Source organism: Ornithorhynchus anatinus, chromosome 21 (genome assembly GCF_004115215.2).
Source record: "Ornithorhynchus anatinus isolate Pmale09 chromosome 21, mOrnAna1.pri.v4, whole genome shotgun sequence".
Classification (NCBI taxonomy): domain Eukaryota; kingdom Metazoa; phylum Chordata; class Mammalia; order Monotremata; family Ornithorhynchidae; genus Ornithorhynchus; species Ornithorhynchus anatinus.
The window spans coordinates 23,422,634-23,441,199 of NC_041748.1; the positions used below are offsets into that span (position 1 = coordinate 23,422,634).

The following is an 18,566-nucleotide window of genomic DNA, read 5'->3' on the forward strand; positions in this document are numbered from 1 at the left end:
GTATTTGTAAGCACTCACTCCGGGCCTGGCACTGTTGAAAAACTGGGGTGGATACAAGCTAGTCGGGTTGGACGCCGTCCGTGTCCCGCGCGAGACTCGCGGTCAACCCCCATTTTGCTGATGTGGTGACTTAGGCACAGAGAGGTTAGGTGACTTGCCCGAGGTCACCCAGAAGACAAGCGGCAGAGGTGGGATTCGCCGGGATTCGTGGCGAAGGGGAGAGAGGACTGGGAGGCGGAAAGGGGACCCCGGAAGAGAGGGAGGGAGCCTGATGGGCCCCGGGGGAGACGCGGAGGTGGCCGGGCGCTCCCTTGCGACGCCTGCCGCCGGGGGTGGAGGATTCGCCCCCCGGAAAGGGGCGTGTGCCGAGGCGGTGGCCGTGGGGAGGCCTTCCTGCTCCCTCCCGTCCTCTCGGAGAGGTCCCGTCCCCCCCACGGCCCCGGGCCTGACGGGCCGCGGGAGGCGATCGGGGGTAGGAGACTCTGGGCAGAGGCGGGCTTGCTCCACGGGGTCCCCGCCCCGGCCGCCCCAACACGGCCGGCGGCCAGGCGGGACGAGAGTCAGCCCGGCGGTCGTATTTACTGAGCGCTCCCTGCGCTTGGGAGAGGACAGTATAACCGTCTAACAGGCGCACTTGCAGCCCACGACGAGCTTAAGGTCTAGAGGAGGAGACCGATATTACTGTAATTATATTAATGAGAACTGTGGACGTCAGGGCTTTGGACCCGGGACGGGGGATGAATTTGAGGAGTGAGGACGTGCTAGGCCAGACGCAGGACGGGGGTGAGAGGTCGGCGGGACGACGGGAGAGATCGAGGTCCGGGGGGGGGGGGAGCCAGGTGGGGGGGCCGAGGTGTAGTAGGACCGTGATGGTGATGATAACGGTATTTATTCAGCGCTGACTGTGCAAAGCACCGTTCTGAGCGCTGGGGTCGCTACAAGGTAATCGGGGGAGGTAGGGGATCGAGGGCTTTAACTGGCGAGAGCCCGCGTGGGTTTCCCCCGAGAGGCCGGGCCCCGGCGGGGAAGGGCGCGGGCGCTTGGGCTGCCCGGCAGCGGCCTCCCGACGCGAGGCGGCCCCCCGGACCTTCAGAAGGGAACGGGGCTTGGGTCCCGCGTAGGTGAGCGGGCCGGCGGCGTGGGGGGCCGGGGGTCCCGGGCCGGCCGGCCCCCTCCTTCCCGGGGCCCGTCCTTGACGGTCGGGGACAGCTACATCGTGCAGGACCTGATGGAGACGGACCTCTACAAGCTCCTGAAGACGCAGCACCTCAGCAACGACCACATCTGCTATTTCCTCTACCAGATCCTGAGGGGCCTCAAGTACATCCACTCCGCCAACGTCCTGCACCGGGACCTCAAGCCCTCCAACCTGCTGCTCAACACCACGTGCGACCTCAAGGTGGGTCCTGCAGCCCGGCCCCGGGCGCTCGGGGGACCCGGCGCCGGGGGGCCCGGGCTCGGGACGGTCCCCGCCTCCCGCCCGACGGCCCGCCCCGCTCCCGGGAGGGCCGGGGGGCCGAGGGGGACCCCCGCGGGGCGCGGCGAACGACCCGCTTTCTGCGTCACCAGATCTGCGACTTCGGGCTGGCGCGGGTCGCCGACCCGGACCACGACCACACGGGCTTCCTGACGGAGTACGTGGCCACGCGCTGGTACCGGGCCCCCGAGATCATGCTCAACTCGAAGGTAACGGCCGGGCCGGGACGCCGACCCCTGGGCCAGGCGGCAGCCCCCCGGAAAGACCGTGGCCGCCGGGGGACGGTGGGGAGCGAGGGCCCGACGCCGACCCCCCCCCCAGCCTGCGCGAGTATCAGGTTGTCCCCTGGGGCGGCGGGGCTCCGTCGTTTGGTGATCTGTTAAGCGCTCACTCTGGATCCAGCACTGTGAGAAGCAGCGTGGCCCAAGGGAAAGGGCCCAGGCCTGGGTGTCAGAAGACCTGGCTTCTCGTCCCAGCTCCGCCACCTGTCTGCTCTGTGACCTCGGGCGAGGCATATATATATATATATTTTTTTTTTTTTAAATGGTATATAAGAGCTTGCTGTGTGCCAGGCACTGTACTGAGCGTTGGGATAGATAAAAGCCAACTAGATTGGGAACGGTCCTTGTCCCGTACGAGACTCAGAGTCAATCCCCGTTGTACAGATGAGGGAACTGAAGCCCAGGGAAGTGAAGTGACTTGACCAAGGTCATACAAGCCGATGAGTGGCAGAGCCGGAGTTAGTGCCCAGGGCCCCGGACGCCCGGGCCCTGGCTCTCTCCACTAGGCCTCGCTTCTGGGCCTCAGTTCCCTCATCTGTCAAATGGGGATTAAGACCGTGAGCTCCATGTGGGACGGGGACGGTGTTCAACCTGATTAACTTGTATCTATCCCAGCGCTTAGTACAGTGCCTGGCACATATCAAGGGCTTAATAGATATCATAAAAAAGCGGCACTCCTGTACGTGCTGGGGTAGAGGTTAATCAGGCCAGACACGGTCCCTGTACTGAACGGGATTCACGACGTCGAATCCCCGTTTTGCAGATGAGGAAACTGAGGCCCAGAAAAGCGAAGTGACTCGCTCCAGGTCACGTGGCAGACAAGTGGCGGGGCCAGGATCAGAACTCGGGTCCTCTGACTCGCGGGCCCGCGCTCTATCCGCCCGGCCACGCTGCTTCCCAAGGAAACCGCCCAGGGGAGTTGGTGCCGAACCAAGCCATGACCTATCGATCCGTAGTCTCGGCTAAGCACCGGCTCCGTGCTGAGCGCAACGCCAGAGCGTTTAAGGACCAGAGAGCCCGCCCTCGAGGAGCGTACGGTCCAGCGGGGGTGGGATGGACACCAGAGAAATGACCGATGGGAGGCAGGCCGAGACGCGGTCACCGGGCAGGTAGGCGGAGGAGAGCGGCGGGGGAGCCGCGACGGGGATCTCGGCCGACGGTCGAGCCCGCGAGGATGCCCCTCGGACGTGCCACGGCGCTGACCGTGCCACCGGGGGCCTCCCGCGTGCAGAGCGCTGGGCCCACCTCGGTTTGATGCCGCCTTAGCGTTGTGCTTCGTCTCCGCAGGGTATCTGGGGCCAGATCCTGCTCCTCCTCGGCCTTTATCGGCGGGGAACCCCCCGAGGGACGGTAACCCCAATTCCCGCCTGTGGATTCTTTCCCGGCGCTTAGTACACTGATCTGTACGCAGTAAGCGCTTGATCGGTACCATCTGCTACTACCGAAGCGCTTGGGAGAGTTCAGGAATGATTAGTAGACGGGACCCTTCCCCAGAGGGAGTGTACAATCCTGGCATTCATTTGTACTCCTCGAGCACCTACTGTGGCGGAGCAGTGTAGACTTTACCCCCCTCTAGCCCAGAAGCTCTTTGTGGACGGGGAATGCGTCTGTTTCTCGTTACGCTCTCCCAAGCTCTGCGCACGGTAACGGCTCGGTAAACACGATCGACTGACTTAGGCTGTACTAAATCCTCGGGAGAGTTGGCGGACGTGTTCCCTGCCCACGGCGAGGTCTCAGGCTCGAGGTGAGATGGACATTGACAGAAATAAATACATTACGGGTCTGTGCGAAAGTGCTTCTGGGCCCGAGGGACGGATGTCTGAAAGATAATAATCATTATGGCGTTTGGTAAGCGCTCAACTATGTGCCAGGCGCTGTACTAGGCGCCGGGGGGGGGGTTAGAAGTACGGGGATGCTGCAGAAGGGAGAGGGGGAGGTGAGGGCGTCGTCAGGGAAGGCCTCTTGGAGATGCGTTCAATAAGTTCCGTCTGTCGGATGTGAGGAGGGAGGGCGGGCCGGGCCCGAGGCAGGACGTGGGGGAGAGGTCGGTGATGAGATAGACGAGACCCAGGGACCGTGAGGAGGTCAGCGTTAGAGGAGCGAAGTGTGCGGCCTGGGTTGTAGTAGGAGAGTGGCGAAGCGAGGTGGGAGGGGGCGAGGCGATGGAGGGCTTTAAAGTCGACGGTGAGGAGTTTCTGTCGGTTGCGGAGGCGGATGGGCAACCGCCGGAGTTTCTCGAGGAGCGGGGAGACGTGGCCTGATTTTTTGGGGGAGGGAAAATGAGCCGGGCAGCAGAGTGAAGTGTGGACTGGCGTGGGGAGAGACGGGAGGCGGGGAGGTCAGCGAAGAGGCTGGTGGAGTGATCAAGGCGGGATAGGAGAAGTGCCTGGGGTAACGTAGCAGTGTGGATGGAGCGGAAAGTATGGATTTTAGCAGTGTTAACGAAGGTTGAACTGACAGGATCCTGTGATAGGCGACGTGCATGAGTTGAATCGGAGAGACGAGTTGAGGACATCATCAGGGTTACGGGCTTGTGAGACAGGAAGGACGGCGGTGGCGTCTCCGGTGAAGGGAAAGTCACGGGGCAGCCAGTGGGAAGATGAGGAGTGCTGCTTTGGACGTGTTTACTTTGAGGGATCAGCGGGGCCGTCCAGGAAGAGCTCACTGGGAATAGGAGGCAGGAGGTCAAGGATGGAGAGGTAGATTTGGGAAGCATCCATGTAGTGATGGCATTCGAAGCCACGGGAGCGAAGGAGTTCTCCAAGGGAGTGGGTGTAGGAGGAGACTAGAAGGGGACCCAGAACTGAGCCTTGAGGGAACCCCACGGTTCGGGGGTGGAGCAAGGGAAGAGCTCGTGAAAGGGCCGGAGAGTGCAGTGGCCGAGAAGCCGGTGGAGAACAGACAGGTGAAGATGACCATGGTCAGGGAGGGGAAGATGGGAGGACGCAAGCATTTGGGTACGGCGTGGAGGGAGAAGGTCCGACGGGCCGATGGAGGGGGTGGGTTTGGAGAGAAGTCAGGAGGTCTCCTCCGGAGATGCTGCCGGGAAAGACGGGAGAGTTGAAGAAGGGGAAGGAGGAGGGAGGGACGGGCGGAGCGGGGGAGAGCAGAGCACTCTACGTAGTACTTGGGAGAGTAGAGTAGTTGGCAGGCAGGAGCCCTGCCCACGGGGCGCTTAGAACCGTGCGGTAGTCAGTGTCCCCTGGGGCGCCGCTGGCGGACCCGGACGGAGTCCGGCCCAGTTCCGTAGGACGTTCTGAGGGCCGGCGGGCGATGGGCAGCGCCCGAGGGATCGCGTAGCGGATGAGGGCACCCCCTCAGCGCCCTTCCCTCCTCAGCGCCCCGACCTCAAGACTTCCTCGGCCCTCTGGCCGCTATAGCTCTTTCCCCGCATCTGCCCTCCCCTTCTCCGCCTCCTCCCTTGTCCCTGGCTCTCCCGCTAGACTGGAAGCTCCTCGAGGGCCACAACTGTGTCTCCTGACCGTGCTGTCCCAAGAAGTTAGTACAGTGCTCCGCTCACAGTAAGCGCCCGGACGCCACTGATCCGTCTGTCCTTATCCCCCGGGCACAGAGTACGCTCGTACCTAGTTGCCGTTGTTATTTACTTAGCAGCGGGACGGTCGGTCGGTGGTATCTGTTGAGTGCTTACCGTGTGCAGAGCACCGTTCTGAGTGCTTGGGAGAGTACGATACAACAGAGTCGGGAGCCACGCTCCCTGCCCACGGCGGGCTTTACGGTCTAGAGGTGGGCCGCGGACCCTGATAGAAGCAGATGATGATGATAATACTCATGGTGACGGTAATGGTGGTATTCGCTGAGTGCCTCGGATGTGCTGAGCGCGGTTCTAAGCACCGGGGTAGGTAGAGGTTCATCAGGGCGGCCACGGTCCCTGTCCCACATGGGGCTGACGGTCTCAATCCCCATTTTACGGATGAGGGAACCGGAGGCACGGGGAAGCAAAGTGACTTTCCCAGGGTCACACGGCAGACACGTGGCGGAACCGGGATTAGTCCCCAGGTCCTCCTGACTTCCAGGCCCGGGCTTTAACCACCAAACCGCGCTGCTTTTCTCGCCATATATAAATTTATAAGACAGGAAAAGGGCCATAGGCATTCTTAGCAGGGTAAGCCTGTGGGGCAGGGGGCCGGTCCGACCCGCCGAGCTAGCACGGACCCCGGCGGCGCACGGTCAGCGCGGCACACGTACCATTTCTCGGAGGGTGTGACTCGGTCCCTGGTCACGGTGTGACCCGTGCGGGTCATCAGAGAGGCAGGGTCGAGCGCGTCGGGCGGCCCGGGCTCCGACCGGGAGGGGAGGGGTCCCGGCCCAGTCGGAGACGTTCTCCCTCCCCCGTAGGGTTACACCAAGTCGATCGACATCTGGTCCGTGGGCTGCATCCTGGCCGAGATGCTGTCCAACCGACCCATCTTCCCGGGGAAGCACTATCTCGACCAGCTGAACCACATCCTCGGTGAGTCCTCCGGGGGCCGGGTCCCGGGAGCCGGGAGCGGACCGGACCGTTCCTCCCCCCTCCCCTCACCCCGACGTCAGCTCCCATCCCTTCCGATCCCGACGGGGGGCACGGTTTGGGCTTGGAAAAGAAGGGTCGGTGGGGGGCCGGGGGCCGGGAGCGAGCGGGGTCCGAACCTGTGCCCCCGTCCCCGCTCCCCACCTACCCCCCGCCTCCCCCATCCCCCCCGTAGGCATCCTCGGGTCCCCGTCGCAGGAAGACCTGAACTGCATCATCAACCTGAAGGCCAGAAATTACCTGCTCTCCCTTCCCCACAAAAACAAGGTGCCGTGGAACAGGCTGTTTCCGAACGCCGATCCCAAAGGTGGGCCCCCCCCCCCCCCCCGAGCCGACCTGTCGGCCCCGCCTCCTCCCCCTTCCTCCTCCCGGGCCCGAGCCCTCGGCCACCGCGATGTGGCCGGTGTTTGTCGGAAATCAGGGTCTCGGGGGTGCGGGGCGGGGCGGCACCCGTCCCCGGCTACCTTCGCCGGCTCTCTCTGCCGGGGCCGTGGTCCCGTCCTCACGCCCGACTTCCTACCCGGCGCAGCTCTGGATCTGCTGGATAAGATGCTGACCTTCAACCCGCACAAGAGGATCGAAGTGGAGCAGGCGCTGGCCCACCCCTATCTGGAGCAGTATTACGACCCCAGCGATGAGGTGAAGCTCTCGGCCGCCCCGGGGTAGGGGGAAGGACTCCGGGGGGCCCGGCAGGCCCGGGGGAGCCGGGTTGGACGCGTGGGGGCTCAGGGCCTCGGCACGGAGGGGGGTGGTTTCAGACCCTCCCCTAGAAGACGCCGGCTGTTCCCGACATCCCACGGGTAGACCTTGGACTCTCTGCAAAGAACAGGGAAAAGGAATTGAGTGACACCGGAGGGGAGCGGGATGGGTTTAGCAGAATTCTCCCCCAACTCCAGCCTGCCCTCGCCTCCGCCGCAGATGTGTCGCCGAAGGCGTCGAGGCGGTGGGCCTCGGGGCCCCCCTGGGGTGCCGGGCCGGGAGTGGCCAGTCCGGTGGCGGAGATGCCGGGGCGACCGGGGCTTGGCCCCGGTCACTGAGGGGAGAAGCTGGAGCCCGGCCGGGGCGGCTCCCGGTCCCAAGCTGGTGGCCTTCTTCCCGCCGGGCCCTTCCTACGGGAGGGATCACCGGCCGGTCTTGCCGTTGGTGGGGGGGGAGGCTGGCCAGCTGCCTTCTGGCGCCCGGGGTCGCTCTGACAAGCCACGGTTGAGGTAGGAGACGAGGAGGCTCGTTTGGGGAGCAGATGCAGGAGGAGAGAGAAGCAGCGTGGCCTAGTGGATAGAGAGCGGGTTCGGGAATCAGAAGGACCCAGGTTCTCGTCCGGGCTCCGCCACCCGTCGGCTCTGTGACCCTGGGCACCTCGCTCGGCTTCTCTGTGCCTCAGTCACCTCAGCTGTAAAATGGGGATTAAGACCGCGAGCCCCGAGTGGGATAGGGATGGTGTCGAACCTGATCAGCACGTATCTACCCCAGTGCTTAGTACAGCGAAAGAGCGGCAGGAAACTGTGGAGGAGAGGGCAGTGCCCATTGGCTCCGGGCTCTGTCGGGCCCCCAGCAGCTCCCGGGGCTGAGGCGGTGGGGAGGCAGAGTCTTGCGCTTCAGAGCCCAACGGAATGGCCCTTCCGCTCCCCTTGGGGGCCCCGGGCCGGTGCCCCGCGCTCCCGAGTCTGGGGAGTCCCATCCCTGGGGGGGGTGACGGGGGAGAGCGGGGCGTTACCACGGCAACGGCCCGCGTCGCTCTTGTCCCCAGCCTGTAGCCGAGGCCCCGTTCAAGTTCGACATGGAGCTCGATGACCTGCCCAAGGAGAAGCTGAAGGAGCTCATTTTCGAGGAGACGGCGCGATTCCAGCCGGGACACCGATCGTAACTGCCCGCAGGTACCCAGGCGTGTCGTCGCCATCGCGGCGGGGGGTTGAGGGGGAGTGCGCCGACCGGGCCCCGGGGTGCCGGACCCTCCATCCGCACTGCCCCTCGGGGCTCCCGCCGGTGACGGGGTCCAGCTCGCGGGGAGCCACGCCGGTCCCCACGTTGCCGGGGGCACGTTGGGCGGGGTCCTCCCACGGTCGGGATGAGGGTCTTCGGTCTCTGCAGTTGAGGGACGACCGCCTTCCGTGCTTCCGGAGTCCAGGGACGGGTCAGACGTCCCGCGACGGGGCCCGTCCCAGGGTGGTGGGGGCCTTGCGGCCTCGGTGCCACCGACTGTGTCGTCGAGGCGATCTCTCCGGGGCCCCTCGGCACGCCGTGGGGGCTGCTCTGTGCCCCCGCCGGATTAGCTCGAAGGAGGAGGTACCGGGGAGCTTCGTGCCCCTCACGGCCGAGCAGGGAGGGAGAGGGAATCCCACCGAGGCACGGCCGCGTCTCGCCGGGAGCCGCCCGCTCCCCTTAGGCCACCCCCCGCTGAAGCTGGGCTCCGCAGACACGTAAAACCTCCCAGCCGGCCAAGAGGTTGTCTCAACGGCATCCGTCACGGCCGCGGAAATGCCACAAGAGCCCCCCACCCCCGGCGGCCCCCCGACGACCCTTAACCTATGTAGTTGGAGGGACGCTGTCCCAAGTCCTCCCTCCCACCCTCCCTCACACCTTGGACCCTGGAGGAGGGGCCACGGGAGCTCAGACACCCACCGGCCCCTCCACCCTGGAGGAGAAAGATCGGGGAGGGGGACGGCAGCGATCCTCGAGGCGTCTCGGCCCCCTCGTCCGTTCCCGGCCCGCCTCCGTGCCCGTCGGCCGCGTCATCCAGAGGCTCCCGGAATCCCCGTGTGGATTCAGACTAAATGAGGAACAGCGGACACGATCCCTGCGGAGCGTCAGGGCCGGGAGCAGGGCGGACCGGGCCCGAGGCCTCTCTGGTTTGTGTAGACAGGAAGAAAGGGCTTGTTTCCGCGACGGGATCTGGGCTGTGGGCATCACTTAGCAAACGGGACTGTCCTGCCAAGTTCGTCGGGGTTCTAACGGGGCTGCTTGTCGGCGCGGCCGGCCGGGGCGGAGCGGAAGGTGGCCCGTCGTCGGGGCCGGAGGCTGGAAGCGGGGAGGGGTGGTGGGCCTGATCCTAGTCAGTCAGTCATGTCGATCGAGCGCTCGTTCTGGTCAGAGCAGTGTGCTAAGCGCTTGGCTGAGGACGAAAGCTGGAAGACATAACCACTGCCCTCCGGTCGAGGTCGGGAGGCAGACGGTGACTTAAGGATCAGGTAGAGCGAAGCAAGAGGACCTGGTCGAACCCGACTAACTCGTGTCCACCTCAGCGCTTAGAGCGGTGCCTGGCACAGAGTAAGCCCTTCACAAATAGAATCATCAAACCAAAGCGACGGAATTGGAAGTCGTCCGCCTAAAGGCTAGCAGCGGGCCACACGAGACGCGAGCACACGTGAAGAAAGGCACTTTCGCACCCGTGGGAAACCCTTCCAGCTTGGCCGACGGGAAGCACCTTCCCATCGGGAAGCGGCGTCCCCGCCCGGGGAGGCGGGCCAAAGACCGCAGGCCGCTAGACCCGGTCAGCCAGACGCTCTGTGCTGACCAGAACGGGAAAGGAGACGACGGGATGGACCGGCCCGCCCCAGGGAAGGCGCGTGTGAAAACGGACATCCACTCCGGCAACTCAGAGCTCAGCGCCGTCGTGAGTTCCGCCACCCGGGCGGCGCACCGACCGACAACGTGGTGAGGGGTCGGGCGGCGGAAGGGTCGATCTGGAAGGCCGGGGCCACTGGCGGACTGTCAGACGACAAGGAGACGGGAGTCGTCGTCCCCCCCCGCCCCCCCCGATGGGACCGAAGGCCTGCAGAGGCGTAGCGTCGCCGCGGCCGGGAGACCCGGACTCTTCCCGGCCACCGCGTGCGGCTCCTCGAGCGGTACCGGCCACGGCCGGCGTCAGACAGCACGACGGCCTCTCCGGCAACCCGGTCCCGGGCGAAGTGGGCGGCCTGGCCCCGAGGCTGGACTTGCCCCTGCCCGCCTACGTCCGCGGGGTGGGAACCGTGAGGAGGGGGCGTGACAGCTGCCGGGAGGAAGCTTTTAGAGAGAGGACTAGTAACATTTTATCGAGCGGCCCCCCCCCCCCCCGAACGCGGTAGACGGTGCTAAGTGCTTTGAGAATACGAGATGAGCGACACGTTCCCGGCCCGCCGTCAACTGACACTGTCGTGGAAGCGGGGATCGCTTCTGCCGGCCCCGTCGAGTCGTTCTTTCCCGGGCGCTCAATACGGTGCTCGACGGGCAGCGGCCGTTGAGTCAACGCCGCCGATGAGCCGGGCGACGGCTCGGCGTCCGCGGCCCCCGGGCCTGGTTTCCCGTTTGCCTCCTTGCCCCTCCGTCCCTCCGAGACCCCGGCTCGCAGCGGGCGGTTTCCGGCCCGCTCCTCCGGCCCGGTTTTCGGGCCGGGGGGACGGGCAGGGCGGGTTCTGGGCGAGGAGCCGGGCGCCGCCCTCCGTCGGGGGAGGTGACCGCTCCCGGTCCGGGCAGCGTCCTCAGCGTGGTGGCGCGGCCCCTCGCGGGAGGTCCGAGGAGGGAGGGGACCGGTTCGGGGCCCCCCGCCCCCGGCTGACGTGTGCTCTGTTCTCTCCGCAGGGGGAGGGCTCGGAGGACCGACGGCCCCTCGCCACCGACGCCCCCTTCCCGGCCGTCTCCCCCCCGGCCCCGTGTCGCGCGGCCCGTCTCCGCCCTCCCGGTCGCTCCGGAGGCGGCCCCTGGTAGTTGTGGCTTTTCTCTGCTTTCGATGAGTTCTTTCAGTGCGAAGAATCGTGATTGACACTCTTGTGTGTGACGCCCGCTGCCGCCCCCCCCCCCGGCCCCCCCCGCGCCGCCCTCGTTCTCGGCCCAGCGGCCGCCCCGGCCCCCGGTTGGCGGGATGCGCCGGCCCGCCCCCGCCCCACCTCTCCCCACGGGGCTCCGCTTCTCCCGCCTCGCCGGCGTCCCGGGCGTTGGATGCGGGAGGCTCCCGCCCAGGGCACTTTAAGTCAGTGACGCCCCTCTATTTGCACTTGGCCTCGGCCCCGGCCCCGAGCGCGGCGGCGGCGGCCCGTCGGGGAGCTCCCGCGGGGCCCCCGGACGGTCGGCGCCCACCCCTTCCCCGCCGCCCGGAGGCCGGCTGGGGCCGGAGGGAGGAGCGGGGCCGGGGGGCGGGCGGTCCGCCCGCCCCGTACGCAGTGCTGAGTGTTTACAGATTTATGCAAAAAGCCCCACGCGGCCGGCGCCGGGCGGCGGAGGGGGTGGGCCGGCCGCCGGGGAAGCCCCCCGGGGCCCGTCGAGGCCCGGGGCGCCGCGGCCCCCCCCCCCCCCCGCCCCTGCACGGCCCCGCGTGTGATCCCCGCCTCCCCTCGGCCCCCCCCCCCCCCACGCCCTCCCCCTGCTCGTCCCCGGTGTTCGTGACTCAAGTTGTGCCACGTGGACTGTGCTCGGTGTCACGCGCCCCTCGCCCGCCCCCCCCCCGCCCCGGGGTCCTCCGGCCGCGGGCCGGACGGCCCCGCCCCGTTCCCGACGATCCCGCACCCTCGCATGACTGTTAGAGCTTCTGTCCGAGTGCCACGGCAGCAATGGAACGAACGTCGCCTCCCGGTGCCGCGGGAGGCCGTCGGCCGCCCAGGGCGACTATTCCAGCCCGGCCGGTCGGCCCCCGACCGGCCGGCTCCCCCTCCTCTTCCTCCTCCTCCTCCTCCCCGCCCTCCCCTCCCCCCCCCCAACCCTTTCACGACCTCCTCTTCTCCTGGCGGCGGCAGCTGAGTGGATCGTAGGACGGCGCCTGCTAGTATGAGCAAAAATGCACTTGTAATTTGTGGGAATAAATTTGAATCTTCTCCTTTGACTGTACCAAGAGTCCGCTGTGGGCGTGGTTTCCTGGCGGGCGAGGGGCCGGGCGGGCCGGTGGGCCGGGCGCGGTGACCGCGGCGCCGGCCGTCTTCCGGGGGCGGAGGGGACGGGGCCGGCCCGGGCCCCCGCCGGCCTCCAGCCCGGAGGCTCGGCCGGACGCTCGGCGCGTGAACCCTCGGACCGACGGCGCCGCGCCCGCCCGCCGACCCTCCCTCCGTCCTCGCCCTCCCCGGTCCTCACCCACCCTCCGGCTGCCCGTCCTCGCCCGGGGCCCTCACCCGCCCTCCGCTGGGAGGCTCTGGTTTCCCGCTGGTGTCGGCCCCGTCGAAGCCGCGGTCCCCGACCCCGACCGGCCGGACCGCGGCTGGGACCCGAGCCCCCGGTTCCGCACCGACGGGCAGCGGAACCGACCGATGGGGGGAGGTCTCGGGCGGGCCTCGGTTGACCCTCCCCCTCCACCTCCCACAGCGGTCGCCGCCGTTTCTGGGGTCACGGCAGCGCCCGCTCTCCCACCCGGGTTCCTTCCGGGCCGACGGGTCTCGCTCGACCGATGGGCACGTCCGGCCCGGGAGGGAGTCCGGGGCCTCGGGGGGGTGCCGGCCCCGTGCCCGGAGACAGCCGGGTGTCGAGGCCCGGCCCCGTCTGGAGTCGGAGCTGGAGGCGCTCTTTTCCTGCCCTCGGAATTCATGCGGTCGTATTTATTGAGCGCTTACCGGGTGCGGAGCCCTGGACTGAGCGCTCGGGAGAGGACGCTGTAACAAGACCGGTGCCAGGAGGCGGGGTAGGGGAAGCCCGGAGGAGCCGGGAGGCAGTCGGGTCCGAGAGGGGATACTGACGATAGTAACGACGGTGTTCATTAAATGCTTACTGTGTGTGAAGCGCTGGGGTTAGGTAGAAGTTAATCAGGGCGGACACGGTCCCTGTCCTCCGTGGGGCTCGCAGTCTCAGTAATAACGATGATGTTGGCATTCGTTAAGCGCTTACTATGTGCCGAGCACCGTTCTAAGCGCTGGGGGAGATACAGAAGCAGCACGGCGCAGTGGAGAGAGCCTGGGCTTGGGAGTCGGAGGTCATGGGCGCGAATCCCGGCTCCGCCGCTTGTCAGCTCTGTGACCGTGGCCAAGTCACTTCACTTCTCCGTGCCTCGGTTACCCCCCATCTGGAAAATGGGGAGTAAGACTGTGAGCCCCAAGTGGGACGACCTGATTCCCCTGTGTCCCCCCCCCCCCCCCCCCGGCGCTTAGAACAGTGCACGTAATCGCTTAACAAATACCAACATTATTATTATTATTATTATTATTATTACAGGGTCATCGGATTGTCCCCCGTGAGGCTCCCGGTCTTCATCCCCATTTTACAGATGAGGTAACCGGGGCACAGAGAAGTTAAGTGACTTGCCCACGGTCACGCAGTGTGACTCTAGCCGGTAGAGTCTTGACCGTAAGCCCGTTGTGTCTGCTGACTTTGTCTTGTATTGTCCTGTCCCGAGCGCTTAGTACACTGCTCAGCACACGGTAAGTCCTCGATAAGTAGTATTGACTAAGACGGAGTGGGATTTGATCCGCCTTACACAGGTAAGGTCACCGAGGCCCCGGAAGGTGACTTGCCCGGCGTCACGGAGCAGAGTGGGCAGAATTAGAACCCAGGTCCTTGAACTCCCAGGCCGGTGCTCTTTCCGTTGGACCGAATGTGGGTGAAAGAACCCGGTGCCCGCCGTGGCGCCCACCTCGGGGCCGTCCTCCACGCCCGCCGCGGTGCCCGTCGGGTGCAGCCGCCCCGGGGCCAGGAAGATATTTCCGCGAACCCCGAGGTCTGGAAGGGCTCTGCTTGTTTCTGAATCCTGAGTGCATTTGAGCTTCAGGGTGAGATGGCCGGTTCCCGAAATGGGACCGCGGCAACCGGCGTGGAAGATGGGCAGTTGGATGGGGGTCCCGGCCTCCGGGGGAGGCCCGAGAAGGCGCCGGAGCCCCCCGGGGATGGCCGGCCTCGTCTTCGCTCGGGGCCGCCGAGACCGCGTCCCCGAGCCCGCTCCGGCCACTCGCTTCTCCGTTAAGTTTCCGGGGAGACGCCTTTCCCAAACCCGCTCTTTTAGTACGCGTCGCGTCGTGACGGCGTTTCCGTTGTGACCTTCGTGATTGGTTGACGGGGAGAGATTGTAAGTAGCAGAGCTTTCTATTCTGCCTTGCTTTTGGATGGTTGGCGGAGCGGTGGGTTTTTTTTCCATCAACGAATTGAACGTTTATGGCATCCGACGCTTGGCAAAAGGCAAGAATCATTCAGTCGTCAGCCTCGATCACCAAGAGAGCGTAACGCCGGGTGTGATTGGACGCCCCGGGATGGGGAATGGCCCCCAGCGTCCGGGGCTCCGAGTCTCACCGGCCGGGAAGGGGAGGGTCCCCGCGTGGACGGAGTCGATTCCCGGGTCCCCGGGCCCGGCCCCCGCTCACGGGGGGTCGCGCGGGCCTCGGGTGCCGGGGGTGGGGACGTGAGCAGCGGTTGGCCTGCCCCCACCTTAGGCCGTCCGCTCAGTTCTGGGCGCGGAGCTCGGCCGCGGTCCGGCTGTCCGCTCGGCGGCGGCGGCCAGCGGAGAGTGAGGCCCATCGGCTCCCAGGCGCTGCCCCCCGCCAGGCTGCCCAAACCCTGGGAAACGCTCTTCCGGCTTAATATTAATAAAAGTCACGTTGGTGTCTGTTAAGCGCTTACTATGGGCAGAGCACCGTTCTAAGCGCCGGGGGAGATCCGGGGTCATCGGGTTGTCCCGCGGGAGGCTCACGGTCTTCATCCCCGTTTTCCAGATGAGGCAGCTGAGGCCCAGTTAAGTGACTCGCCCACCGTCACACAGCTGACAAGGGGCAGAGCCGGGATTCAAACCCACGACCTCTGACTCCCGAGCCCGGGCTCGTTCCACTGAGCCACGCCGCTGTACAGTGTATTCCATTCCTGGATGTATCCCATCAATTAATAATATAATAATGTTGGTATCTGTGAAGCGCTTACTATGTGCCGAGCGCCGTTCTAAGCGCTGGGGGAGAGACGGGGGTCATCAGATCGTCCCACGTGAGGCTCACGGTCTTCATCCCCATTTGACAGATGAGGTCACTGAGGCACCGAGAAGTGAGGCGACTCGCCCAAAGTCACACAGCTGACTGGCGGTGGAGCCGGGATTCGAACCCATGGCCTCTGACTCCTAAGCCCGGGCTCTTTCCACCGGGCCACGCTGATTAGGGACACCTCCGGGGAAAGAGCTTCCCCGCCCCTCCAAGCCCAGTCCACCCCCGCGTGGAGCGGACAGGACGGGAGCGGGGGTGTCTTCCGGCAGCGCGGGCCTGTAGGGAGTCCTGGCGGAGGGGCCCGTGGGGCACCTGGAATAATAATAATAATTAGGGTATTTGTAAAGCGCTTACTATGTGCCGAGCACTGTTCTAAACGCTGGGGTAGACACAGGGTCATCAGGTCGTCCCAAGTGGGGTTCACAGTCTTCGTCCCCGTTTTGCAGATGAGGGAACTGAGGCCCAGAGAAGTGAAGCGACTTGCCCACGGTCCACACGGCTGACGAGTGGCAGAGCCGGGATTCGGACCCACGACCTCTGACTCCCAAGGCCGGGCTCTTTCCACTGAGCCACGCTGCTTCTCCGCCGACCAATCGGCGGGCTGCCCTGAAGGTTCAAGCCCCGTGCCGAGCGCGCCACCGTCGGCGCCCGGAATGGTGGGACGAGAGCAGCGTGGCTCAGTGGAAAGAGCCCTGGCTTGGGAGTCAGAGGTCCTGGGTTCGAATCCCCGCTCTGTCCCTTGTCAGCCGTGTGACCGTGGGCAAGTCACTTGACTTCTCTGGGCCTCAGTTCCCTCATCTGGAAAAGGGGGATGAAGCCTGTGAGCCTCACGAGGGACGACCCGATGACCCTGTATCTCCCCCAGCGCTTAGAGCAGTGCTGTGCACAGAGTAAGGGCTTAACCAACACCAACGTTATTATTATTATTATCTCCTCCCTCGAGGAGCTTAGAGTGTAGCACAGGGTACACACTAAAATCGATTCTGGATCGGAGTAACGCGCAATAGAATATCTTGTCATAGATCGGGCCGGGGGTGAGTGAGCTCACTGATTCACGCAGTCGTATTTATTGAGTGCTCACTGTGCGGAGAGCACTGTGCTACTAATAATAATGTCGGGATTTGTTAAGCGCTTACTATGTGCAGAGCACTGTTCTAAGCGCTGGGGGAGATACAGGGTCATCACGTTGTCCCACGGGAGGCTCACAGGTGAGGTCACTGAGGCCCAGTGAAGCGACTCGCCCACAGTCCCACAGCTGACCAGTGGCAGAGCTGGGATTCGAACCCACGACCTCGGACTCCCAAGCCCGGGCTCTTGCCACCGAGGCGCGCCAAGCGCTTGGGAGAGTCCACAACGACAATCAAGCCGCGGTCCCTGTCCGCGATGAGCCTACGGTCTAGAGGGGGAGGCGGAGATGAGTAGAAAGAAAGAAATGACAAACAGGAGTGTCATAGTGGACGTCGCGGGGAGATGGGAGCTTAGAGGACCCCCCCGGGGCAAGCTAGAGCCCGGGCGCCACCTGGTGGCCACTGGGGCCTGCTGGTCGGGGCTGTCCGTCAACCGAGGGTATTGATTGGACGTGCGGAGGACTGTAGTAAACGCCCGGCGACGACGTCCATTCCGTAGAGGGACAGGATCCCTGCCCACAAGGGGTTTCCAGTCTTAACGGAGAGCCCCGGCCCGGGTTTTCTGAGCTTTCCGTGTTGATTCAGTTGCATTTATCGGGCCTTACTGTGTGCAGAGCACTGCACTAAGCGCTCGGGAGTACGAATAGAATAAACAGACACAGGCCCTGCCCGCAGCCCGGTGCCCAACTCTCCCCGTTGCCCGCCCTCCCCAGCATCAGGGCACCAAAGAGGGACGAGGGGAAGCCCCCCAAACCTCTCTCATGCCGGATGGAGCTTCATTCATTCATTCAATCGTATTTATTGGGCGCTTACTATGTGCAGAGCACTGTACCGAGCGCTTGGAATGGACAATTCGGCAACGGATAGGAGACAATCCCCGCCCAACGACGGGCTCACGTTCTAAACGGGGGAGACAGCGAAGCACAACAGAAGTTTCCGCTTGGGTCTCCCCTGCTCGGGCCGGGTCTCCGGGGAGCGGCATGGGCACGGGGGGCTGGAAACCCCCTAGAACAATAATAATAATGATGTTGGTACTTGTTGAGCGCTTACTATGTGCAGAGCACCGTTCTAAGCGCCGGGGGAGATACAGGGTCATCGGGTTGTCCCACGGGAGGTTCACAGTCTTCATCCCCAGTTTACAGATGAGGGAACTGAGGCCCAGTGAAGTGACTTGCCCACAGTCCACACGGCTGACAAGTGGCAGAGCCGGGACTCGAACCCATGACCCCTGACTCCCAAGCCCGGCCTCTTTTCCACTGAGCCAGAACTAGCAGGAGAATCGGCGGGAAAAGAGCCCCTCCGATTCTGATCTGGAGCGGGTTTTTTGTTGTAATGGTTTTTTGACAAGCATTTACTATGTCCCAGGCACCGTACTGAACGCCGAGGTAGATGGAAGCTCATCGGGTCGGACACGGTCCCTGTCCCGCATGGGGTTTACGGGTCTCAGTCCCCAACTTACAGATGGAGTAACTGAGGCCCAGAAAAGTGAAATGACTTGCCTGAGATCATTCATTCGTTCAATAGTATTTACTGAGCTCTTACTATGTGCAGAACAGTGTAGTAAGCGCTTGGAATGGACACTTCGGCAACAGATATAGTCCCTGCCCGTTGACGGGCTTATAGTCTAATCGGGGGAGACGGACGGACAAAAACAAGACAACCTAATAGCAATAAATAGAATCGAGGGGATGGACGCCTCATTAACAAAATAAATAGGGTAAAGATCACACACCAAACACACGGCAGGGGAGGAATTAGAACCCAGGTCCTTTTGGGTCAGTGCTGGGTGACTAGGGGGAGGGTTGGGGCTGTGGTATTGGCCTGGGCTGGGAGGAAGAATAATGATAATAATAATGGCACTCGTTAGGCATCAAGAACTGTTTTAAGCGCCGGGGGAGGTACGAGGCGATCGGGTCGTTCCCCCGTGGGGCTCCCAGTCTTCATCCCCCTTTTACAGACGAGGGAACTGAGGCCCAGAGAAGGGAAGCGACTTGTCCACGATCACCCAGCAGATCAGTGGTGGAGCCGGGATTAGAACCCAGGTCCTTCTGACTCCGAGGCCCGGGCTCTAACCACTGGGCCCCGCCGCTTCTCCAGTGAGGGTCCGTGGAAGGGGCGGGTAGGTGGGGTGGATCTGGGCCAACTCCCCCAGGGTTTGCGCCCTGGAGTTTGCCCATGCCGTCAATGGGCCGCCCTCGTGTCGGCATTCATTCCTTCGATCGTATTTATTGAGCGCTTACTATGTGCAGAGCACTGGACTAAGCGCTTGGAACGGACGATTCGGCAACAGATGGAGACCGGCCTGCC

General features: G+C 64.4%; 1 protein-coding gene across 3 annotated transcripts in view; it reads left to right on the forward strand.

The window, feature by feature from the left end:
* The window catches only part of MAPK1 (mitogen-activated protein kinase 1), a 38,035-nt gene extending 27,009 nt beyond the window's left edge, over positions 1-11,026 (forward strand). For 2 of the 3 annotated variants that reach the window (XM_029049051.2, XM_029049052.2), the window contains exons 3-9: positions 1,210-1,399; positions 1,570-1,686; positions 6,115-6,229; positions 6,462-6,593; positions 6,816-6,925; positions 8,034-8,160; positions 10,844-11,026. In XM_029049051.2, coding sequence (XP_028904884.1) covers positions 1,210-1,399; positions 1,570-1,686; positions 6,115-6,229; positions 6,462-6,593; positions 6,816-6,925; positions 8,034-8,150 — 781 coding nt within the window. In that variant the 3' untranslated portion in view covers positions 8,151-8,160; positions 10,844-11,026. The remainder of the gene's footprint in view (positions 1-1,209; positions 1,400-1,569; positions 1,687-6,114; positions 6,230-6,461; positions 6,594-6,815; positions 6,926-8,033; positions 8,161-10,843) is intronic. The other variant, XM_039915040.1, reaches the window with a different exon arrangement.
* Positions 11,027-18,566: the final 7,540 nt, after the last annotated feature.